Below are 9,429 nucleotides of genomic sequence, written 5' to 3'. Positions count from 1 at the left end.
GCGGCGCGGCTGGGCCCGATCCGTGCGGATGGAACGGAGAGGAGAGCGGGTCTGCGGGGGGAAGCGAAGGGAGGTGGGAACATGCGTCTGGGAGTAGTTTCACCGAAATGCGCCGCCTTCTTTGTGTCTGTCAAGGTTTGCATGGAGAATATTAATTTCGGGGGGGGAAGGGGAAGGGGAAACCCGTGAGTGCGTGCTAAAAAAAAGAGCTGATGTGCAGAGCTGTGTGGAGACGGGTCCTGGTCTGTAGCCTAAATCACTTAAGAGTCACCTGGCTCTCGTGATGGGTTTAATAAAAGGGCAGTGCGTATGTCACTTTTATTGTTCCATTAAGTATTTTTTTTGTTCTGCAGCTAGTGGCATTCTGGCTATTGACAAGGCCAGGGAGCCCATCACCTTAGTACTGGCAGAAGATGGTACCATTGTGGATGATGAAGATTACTTTTTGTGTTTGCCATCTAACACCAAGTTCGTGGCATTGGCCAAGAATGAGAAATGGTCCGGTAAAAGCTTAGGTACTCTGTGGATGAGGGAGGGGTGTTTGGAATACACCGAGTGAAATTAGGCTGTCTCAGGTGGGTCGGGAATGACCCACGAAACTGATGACTCTTGTGTCAGACAGCGGAACAGCCTGGCTCTCGGAGTCTGTGGATGAAGTGGACAGTGCTGCAGAGAAGTGGAAGCAGCTGGCCAGGCAGCTGAAGGATGACCTGTCCAATATCATCTTGATGTCTGAAGAAGACCTCCAGGTACAGTGGGGAAGCTTCCAACTGCTGTCCTTGGCTCTGCCCATCATCCGTTTATCTTAGTGGATGGCAGAGGACAGAATAAGTAAACAAAATCTCGAGCTTAATCCAGCTGCTGCTGGTTAGGTGTGGTGCCAGGGTCAAATTTCTCCTTGAGGGGAAACACTCATGTTTGAGGAGGATGCTCTTAATCGCTGATTGCCCCTCACAGCATGTCTCTCCGATTCTGGCAGCGGGAGGGCAAAAAGTTAAGATTTGGCCAAATGGCAACTGAGGTGGGCTCCCTCCTTAAAACCAGACACCTGCATAATGTGTCAAAAGGGAAGGCTGAGCAGCATGCCAAATCTTGTCTGCTCCAGAGGGGTTTGAAGAACTGCTGTCAGTTTCCAGAGCTGGTTGATTGGAATATCTGACTGCTTAACACCTTGTACGTGGCAAGGCGTGGTGATAAACTGCCTTTCCTTGTCCTCCTACAACGTGCAGCTTCCCAAGTGCCAGGCTGTTGGCTTTCCTTTGTGTATTCCCATGCACCCTTAAGAAGTGGCACTTTGATTGCCAGGAGTTGACATGATTTCTGTTAAAAATGCACATGATTCCATACCTTCCTGGATGCCTTTTGGCTTCTGGTAAAGAATGCTGGCTGGTGGCCTGCCACCACAGCCTCTCATAACTAGGCTGACTTGCTATGACAAGAAACCTTGTGAATCATGCTGGGTTTCATGAAGGTGGAGGCTCTGTCACTCGGAAGGCTTGCTGTTTTTACTGTAAGCAGCGTAATGGAATGAGTTAGTCCGTCAGTCCATGTAACAGGAGCACTCTCATTGTTTTAAGGTGCTTATTGATGTACCACGGGCAGACCTGGCAGAAGAACTTGCCCAAAGTCAAACCAAAATCCAAGTATTGCAGGACACCCTGCAGCAGGTGCTGGACAGACGAGAAGAAGAACGCCAGTCAAGACAGCTCCTGGAACTCTACCTAGAGGCCTTGAAAAATGAAGACAGTATCTTGAGCAAAGTAGCAGGTAGGGAGCATTAGGATGCTAGAGAAGGAGCTTTTCAGAGATGCCTGAAACAGTTGGGTGGAATAAATAAAGCAGAATGAAAGACTGGAGTGAGTCACTTGCTTAGCAGCTGTTAATGTGGTTGACGTAATAGCTGGTATAGTGTAAGAATTCTCTGGGTCAGACCAGGAGTCCTCTCACTGCTGTGTCACATTTCTCACAAGGCCTGAAAGTAGAATACTGGGGGGAAAAGGTTAAATCATGTAGTTGTCCTTAATGCTATGCATTTCTTAAGTTAGAGGATGCACCTAGATATAATGTGTATTTTGTTAATCTCAAAACCATCAAGGCTGTCCAGGCCACTTTTCCTGGCCTGTGTTTGTCACGGGCCATAATGATTCTGCTACTTTTCAGAATCTGAGACTATACCAAGAAAGGAGATGGATGTGGTTGACTCAGGTACCAGCAGTACAGGCACTTCAGCCAAAACGGTGCTCAGTGACCAGCTCCTTGCTGCTCTGAAAAAGAAACCTGCTCCAGAGCTCTGCTTGGACAGTCAAGATCTAGAGGTGGGTGAGAATAACATAACCGTATTCTGGCAAATCTCTCCCTCTGGAGAGAGAGTTTATAGGGGAAGCTGTTCTTGCTTCTGGAGGCTCTAATGTCAGTATATCTCAGTCTCAAAGTGGTGAGATTTAATCTATTTCTCTTTGTCAGTAACACAACCCCTTGCTTGCAGCTCCTCTGTAAGAGCCAGTTGACACTATTCCAAGTAATCTAGTCTGCCCTCTGAAAAGCCACAAAATAATTTTGATCTCTGCCAAATCATAGTCAGCCAGTGCCTCAGCTGTCTTACCAGCAAGTTTTTTTTTCTATGCAGATGCATCTAGCTGTATTTATACGTCCCAAATCAAAATAAAAACCTTATTTTGGAAAAGTAAATAAACCCATAGCTTGAAAAGGAAAGTCGAAGTAAACTTTAGCCATTAGAAAATGTGTTCATTCTAATGCTATGAACTTGCTCCTCATGCTTTTCCCTGCTGTAGAAACTTAAGTAACTGCTTTTTGCTCCTTTGAATATCTCAGTATAGCTTCAAGCTCTAAGTGTTGGTAGAATATTGAAAACACAATAGCCCATGGGATAGATGATGAAAGCTGGGAACATCTTTGGTAGCAAATTGCCAGTATTAAACAGGTGTCTCATTACCGCTGTTCTTAACGTGGGCAGAGGGGCTAGAGGTGGAGGAGCGTTAGTAGAAAAGACTGTTAGAAATCTGTCTTGCTACAGCTGGTCTTGAAAGAAGACTCACAAGCCCTGGCCTCGGCTCTGAGATGGGACAAGCAGAAAGCTGAAGCTCTGCAACAAGCCTGTGATCAGGAGCTCTCCAAGCGGCTACAACAAGTGCAGACTTTGCATTCCCTAAGGAGCATGTCAAAGGGCAAGAAAACACTGCCCTGGGGAGACTGGATTAGTTCAAAACGCAAAAAATAAGTGCTGCCTTTTTCCCCCCCATTAGAAGAGATACAAGCAAGAGATATCCTGGGAGTCACAGTTTGCTGGTCATGCTGTGGTCTGGCTATAGACAACTAAAATCTGGATGTTGTCCTGAGGCTTAAGCTCTTGTGGTGATTCAAATCATGTGTAACCAAAGGGATTTTGACATGCTGCAGAATACTAGAACAATGGTATTACTAAACACAGCATGTAGGGGTTCAGCTTTGAATACCGGGTTGGAAGCCAGAAGCTTCCATTGGATCATGATGGATCTAGCTTCTGAAGCCCCAGGCAGATAGCTTGCTTTGTCCTCCCACCATGTTCAATGTAAAGGCTGGCAGACCTCATGGAAGACACTTTAAGGCACAGTTAACAAACAGAAAGAAGACACTTGGACGATTGCTCACTGAACACAGTGTCCTCATTCTTAGGTAGGGTTTATTGTGATTTGGACTAGCTAAGCTGTCATTGTGCAGTTTTTCCAGCTGCTGTCTGCTTTAAGCTTCAGCCTGAGATCTAGGAACTTGAATTCTCATGCTAATTTCATCAGTTAAAGTATTCAAAGTCCTTTGACTTATGTGCTTTTTCTGTTAGGAACTCCAGCCTCTTGGATGCAGTGTAAGCACTAACTTGTAAAACACAGCAAAGGTGGAAATACGTGGTTTGTAAGGCTGTGGGGCAGGAGACTTGTATTTGGCCTGCCTGTATTACTGTCCTAATCATTAATATAGTATCATGATGCTTTTGTATTAACTGGCTTATTTTTAAATGTGTTAAAGTCTTTTTTTCCAATTCATTAAAACTGATTTACCTTACTGTTGGACTAGTTTTGATATTCCTACCAGCTGCTATGATTAAAGAATGTGCTGATAAACCTTAAGGATAGAGGAGGAAGAAATTAAATATAGAAGTACTCTGTATTTAACCTGTCTGAACTTGGCAGTGGGAATTCTACTCCTCCTGCTGTACAAGAGGAAAGAAGGGTTTTACCTGTGGCTTTTTCACATCTACTTTTAAAATAGCAGATACACACAGGATTGAAGTAATTGTGCTATTAGGAGTATTTAACTCACCTACTTCCAAGCAAACACTGAGGTGGAGTCACAGAGACCACGCTGATCACTCCTGTAGGAAGGCAGTGGTAATCCTTCCAATCTAGCCTTAAGATAAAAAACAAATGGAGGGTTTTCACTGCTGCTTTTTCCTCTTTTGTCAAGGTTTAGTTGCCTATAAATTATTAAATGCTGCAGTTCTTATGTTACAGAATTCAATTTTTCAACTAGACCTAGCATAGTATGATTTAAACTGTTGCTTTTGTCTTAATTGTTCTGTTCTAATCTAACAATCAGGTTTTCATAATCTGATGCGAGCTGCAGTTATACCTATCCTAAAGCTGAGCTGGCATTTTGATAGTAATATTGACTATTATTTGCAAAAAGAGCAGGTATATAATACTTAACTCTCTTCAAAGCTCTCCTACAGCTAACATCCTTCAAAAGTCTCCAGGAAAAATGCGAAGCAATTAACTACCAACTGAGAGACTTCAATGCTGCACATCATCCTGTAATTTCTGTAAAAAATCCTTTTTTAGTGGTCAAGTTTAGATATTGCTTCTTAGAGCTGTTTCAGTAGTGCAATCGATCAAAGGTGAAAACTGCTAAAACATCTCAATGAGTTTTTTTTAAACCTAACAGTACAATTATCCTTATAAACGGATTTTTTTTTTTAGTGTAGACTTTACTATAGATCTTTAGATCATTATTATTCTGAAAGTAGTTTCATAGCTAGAATTTCCTCTTGGTGATAACAAAGAGCTGCTGCCAGATGTGGTATTTCCACAGCAAATAATCACAAAGCTTTTCAGTAAACAATCTTTAACTGTTGGCCAGTATATACCAGTAGTGTATATGCATGTGTGTTTGGAGAGGAAGTTACAGGAGATTTTAGCTGAGACGTAAGCTCACAGACAACATCGGAGCTAACAAACTTTGAGACATATTATTTCTCTTCCTGACATGTGGGTCTTAATGACCTCAAAAAAACCCAAAAATCAGGTAAGTTGTGCAATAAACATCCACTATGATATCAAAATGATATCATCTACTATAATACCAAAATGCTTGATGCTTCTAAAGGCCTAGGAGTCCTGTGAAATAAATACCAATTTTCTGCTCAAGAAAGGAATAGGATAAACAATAGAAGGAAATCAATTAGAACTGTGCATGTCTTGATAACCAGATGATGATAGAAGTTGCTCCTTTAGGGACAGAACAGTGGATAAGAGCAAAAGATACCTGATCATTTTTTGCTTATCTTTCAGAGTCAGGATAAACTTTCTACCTAAAACATGCTCTGTAATCTAATTTAACCTTAAATTAGATCTACATTTCATAGACAGAAAGTATGTTTGATTTATATAAGCTGCATGGAGATTTTAACTATGCAAAAATTAGCATTTCCTTCATCTTATTCCTGTAATATTTAAGAAGCTTTAACTTGAACAGGGTGACTGAGCTGTAAAAGGCAGGTTACTATCAGATAGCTACAGTCTAAAAAAGTCATGGTTTTTTACCCTATCCACTACTGCTTCACAGCTCAAATACAGAGCAAAAAATAAAAGGGAGCACATGTAAGGAGTCCAGAGCGTTACTCTTTTTCCATTGTGTCATATATAGCTGAGTGACTCTAGTCCAGAAAGTGCACTCTTCTTTCAAGAGAAAGGTTTTAAACAAGGAGCAAGGCTACACCTAGAAGTTCTCAAACGTGATCAAAAATATTCTGTCAGCTGGTACCTTCTTTATCTTGGGGTAATATTTAAGGTATGAGTCTTACTAAAATGAGAACCTGATGACTTTAAACTTGGTTTTGGGGAATTGCCCCAAGCTGTATCCTTCAGGAAGGAACAAGTGGCTTCAAGGAAGAACTCGTCTCATGAACCAAGGACTGAGCAAGAGAAATGGTGTTCAAGTCTTTCCTCTCTTGCTGCATATTTTAGACTATCTATCTGTGCAAGCATATTCTTGCTTAATAAAGTTTGCCCACACAGGAGCTTAAGCAGCCTTCTCATTTCACTTGGCTACTGTATCTGTGTAATACCTTAGGTCTTTAAATCTGTTGCTTTTGAATGAACAGCATTTGGTAAGTCTCTGTCAGTCCAGCAGAGGGCAACAGTGATACATTTCTAACCATCACTCCGGAGACTAAAGTAAAATTTAGAAATTTAATGCAACTTACTGAAAGTGAGCATTGTACACCAGCAGTATCACAGGTGAAAAATGACACAAAACGAGTTTTAATTGGCAAGACAAGTGAGAGATGTGGCTATTAAAACAAAACCAAAATACTCAAAATACCTAAGCTAAAGTATCAAAAAAGGAAGCAAGGAGGAATTAAAACAATTACTGGAGAAACTAAGTAGCAGCATGGAGGGAGTTGCACATACTAAGGTATTATGGTCAGTAAGAATGTTGTTCTTTAAACTTTAAATAAAGGATTTTCTTTTTAATAAGAGTAAGATACCTTTTTGTAAGCAATTAAGGCATTTTGGCTGTAAGCTTTACTGAATTCTGACAGACCTTTCATTTTTGGAACAAAAAATACAACTAATCACATTCACCTAAAAACCTAAAGATTCATTACCATTGCTAACCTGCAAGAGGAATCTCTAAGAGGCTAACTTGGGTTCTTCTAGGTAATTACAGAAAATGACCAGAGACATTACTTGAAAAGGTAAATCATGCCATGTTGGAATCTTCACTTTCAGTCACAGCTGCTTCTGGTTCCCCAAAAGTTCTCCCTCCCTTAGCTGCACTGGACTTCTTTTTCTTCTTCTCCTTTTGCTCCATGTTACTTGATGCAAGCTCTTCACTCTTCTGGGTGATATACTTTAGCTGAGAACAATAAACTAATCAGTCATCTACTGAGGAACTTCATTTATTCATGAGAAATTAGAGAGCAATGTTTAAGAGAAATTAACAGAGCAAATTCTTATTACAAAAAAGATGACAGACACTCCAAAAAGGTGGACAAACATCAACTAATTTTAATTCTTGCACAAAGCCCTCAGTCTAAACTGGATTTCCTCAGATATTGAAATGCCCTGGCAAAACTAGGATTTATGTATGTATGTTACATCCATCTCTAGAACCAAGACAGCATCATTAGCAGTTACTCAGAGTTGTAGTTTACCGAGATACAAGTACAGAAACATTGCAAGATTCCTCTGCACCCACTTGACATAAACAGCACACGATAGTTAGGAACACAAAATTAATCTCCAGCATTTATTATGCCTTCTCAGGCAAGTTCATGTTGCATATGTCAAATCACAGATGGAAGGAAAAAGTCCCCTCACATAAAATTAGTATTGGAAGTATTCTTCTTCATGGAAGTATTTACAAGCATGTCTTAACACATCAGTGAATTTAAGTCCACTGAACGTCATACAGATCAGCACATGAGAGAACACAATAATGTGAATCACCCCTATATTAATGTTAGTAGACTCAGCACCTCAAGGTGGAGTCAAGCTATTCCTGACCCCAAGCTAAAAAAAAAAGGAACACAACATCAGGAAAAAAAAAAAAAAAGTTATTTACTTCCAAGATTGACAATGCTGTAATGTGTCTGTTTATTGCACTTTTGTACTTGGAACCCCAGCAGCCCTATTGCAACCAGAACACTACTGCCTGAATTGCAATCAGATCTGTGTTTCCACAGTGATGCAGTGCCGTGAAGCTTAAGCAACAGTTGCTTCATCATCTATAGCCTTCATTCAAATGCTCTTAGGAATTAACCAATGGGTTTAAGAACTTTGTGAGAGAAAACACGGTGAATCTCACCAAAGAATTGCTCCTTCTAGCCAAAAGCTTCACATCTTCTGTAGTGACTGTGCTTCGTTTTGCATGCCTGCATAAAATTTAAAAATACCACTTAATGTGTTTGCCAACAGAGGCTGTACAACATCTAATTCAGAACACTAACTAAAAGGGCTTAACAGGGAGCCAGTAAACCAAACATGATTATCTTTTCCAACCGTAACACACAAAAGCCTATTTTACAAGTTTGCATGTGTACATCTAAGTTCCCACACTTTCTGTGTAAAAACAGTAGAATTTAGCAACCAGAACTTCAAGCACCACTGTTCCGTTCCCTCTTGTTAGTAGGTCACTGTTGTGACTCCTTGAAACATTCTTTTACCTCCTTGGAGCAACCAGATGAAACACAGGCATGCTAGTAAGTATCTGTCAGTCCCAAATGATCCAGAACCTCTATGTATCAACTCATTTGACAATTGTATACAGTCATTAATCTAAACAATCATTTGTACCATATAAATGAACTTCCAAGATCAGGAAGAACCTAGAGGGGAATATCCATTTCCTAACTTCACAGCCACTATTTAATCAGCCAATATAACCCTTTCAAACCCCCATTAGAAGACATTATTTTAAAGATTATGTAGTTATTGGAGCTGAATACAGAAAACGAAAGCCTTTGTAACAATCCAGTGTTCTGGTACCTACCTTGCAAACATTTCAAGGTCTTTTGCAAAGTTCTCTGGAGAAAACACAAAGACACCACATATTTTAAAATGCTAACTCTGAGTTGGAAGAGATACATAATACAGTTCTGGCTGTTACAAAGGTGTAACTGCAAATTATCCAAGTTAGTTATGGGAAGTGACCATAACTTGTTATGACGTGCCACTCTGTTGCATCGACAGGCATCCCACACAGTATTTCCACATACATTTAAATGCATTTGCGAGGTCTGAAAACTAGAATCACTATTTCTTGTACTTCAAAAAATGCAATGCAAGAAACTATGCATCAGTGATACCTAGTTTCAGTGCTTTTTTTTTTTTTTAAAAGCATCGTTTCTCCAGCAATTGCTCGTGAACAAATAGATAATATGCAAACGTCTGTACCACACTGCCTGAAGGTGATCTCTGAAATAGCTGCAATGGTTTGTTTGCTGAATTGCATGTCTTTGTCTTCCGCAACATCCTGACACAGGCAGCCAACGGTGTAGTGAACGGCAGCCTTCAGCCTCTGAAAGGGTCCAAGGCAGTGACAGGTCAGTTCTCTGCAGGCTGATACGCTAGCGCTTGCGTAAATCATCAAAACTATTTAAAAGGACGCGACATAAGCGACCGTTTGCGGACCCTAACACACCCACCAGCGCCA

At 40.8% G+C, this 9,429-nt stretch overlaps 2 protein-coding genes across 4 annotated transcripts; one reads left to right on the top strand and one right to left on the bottom strand.

Annotated features, from left to right (window-relative positions):
- The first annotated feature begins 36 nt into the window (after positions 1 to 36).
- Positions 37 to 4,480, top strand: DFFA (DNA fragmentation factor subunit alpha). Of its 3 annotated transcripts, XM_035901907.1 has the most exons (6): positions 37 to 135; positions 354 to 515; positions 619 to 749; positions 1,578 to 1,767; positions 2,161 to 2,315; positions 3,017 to 4,480. In XM_035901907.1, exons 1-6 carry the CDS (start codon positions 108 to 110, stop codon positions 3,236 to 3,238), a joined length of 888 nt encoding a protein of 295 aa, XP_035757800.1. In that variant the 5' UTR covers positions 37 to 107; the 3' UTR covers positions 3,239 to 4,480. The 3 variants fall into 3 exon arrangements, with proteins under 3 accessions (XP_035757800.1, XP_035757801.1, XP_035757799.1); XM_035901908.1 differs by lacking the exon at positions 3,017 to 4,480 and having other exon boundaries at positions 2,161 to 2,543; XM_035901906.1 differs by lacking the exon at positions 37 to 135 and having other exon boundaries at positions 269 to 515; positions 3,035 to 4,476.
- Positions 4,481 to 4,621: 141 nt separating this feature from the next.
- LOC104133130 (centromere protein S) lies at positions 4,622 to 9,423 on the bottom strand. The gene is made up of 4 exons (XM_035901910.1): positions 9,171 to 9,423; positions 8,767 to 8,800; positions 8,083 to 8,149; positions 4,622 to 7,131 (listed from the first exon to the last, which is right to left on the bottom strand). The coding sequence occupies exons 1-4, from the start codon at positions 9,361 to 9,363 to the stop codon at positions 6,976 to 6,978; spliced, it is 450 nt and encodes a 149-aa protein (XP_035757803.1). The 5' UTR covers positions 9,364 to 9,423; the 3' UTR covers positions 4,622 to 6,975.
- Positions 9,424 to 9,429: the final 6 nt, after the last annotated feature.

The sequence above is a fragment of the Egretta garzetta genome, unplaced genomic scaffold (assembly GCF_000687185.1).
Source record: "Egretta garzetta isolate BGI_Z169 unplaced genomic scaffold, ASM68718v1 scaffold69, whole genome shotgun sequence".
Classification (NCBI taxonomy): Eukaryota; Metazoa; Chordata; class Aves; order Pelecaniformes; family Ardeidae; genus Egretta; species Egretta garzetta.
This window is presented reverse-complemented; position numbering and strand designations above follow the sequence as displayed.

Excerpts from the sequence above, each read along its gene's own strand:
- DFFA (XM_035901906.1), top strand. The coding sequence starts at position 284 with ATGGGTTTAATAAAAGGGCAGTGCGTATGTCACTTTTATTGTTCCATT. Across the intron at positions 516-618 it reads ATGGTCCGGTAAAAGCTTAG|ACAGCGGAACAGCCTGGCTC; the intron begins GTACTCTGTGGA and ends CTCTTGTGTCAG. Across the intron at positions 2,316-3,034 it reads TGGACAGTCAAGATCTAGAG|CTGGTCTTGAAAGAAGACTC; the intron begins GTGGGTGAGAAT and ends GTCTTGCTACAG.
- LOC104133130 (XM_035901910.1), bottom strand. The coding sequence starts at position 9,363 with ATGATTTACGCAAGCGCTAGCGTATCAGCCTGCAGAGAACTGACCTGT. Across the intron at positions 8,801-9,170 it reads GATCACCTTCAGGCAGTGTG|AGAACTTTGCAAAAGACCTT; the intron begins GTACAGACGTTT and ends TGTTTTCTCCAG. Across the intron at positions 8,150-8,766 it reads GACCTTGAAATGTTTGCAAG|GCATGCAAAACGAAGCACAG; the intron begins GTAGGTACCAGA and ends AATTTTATGCAG.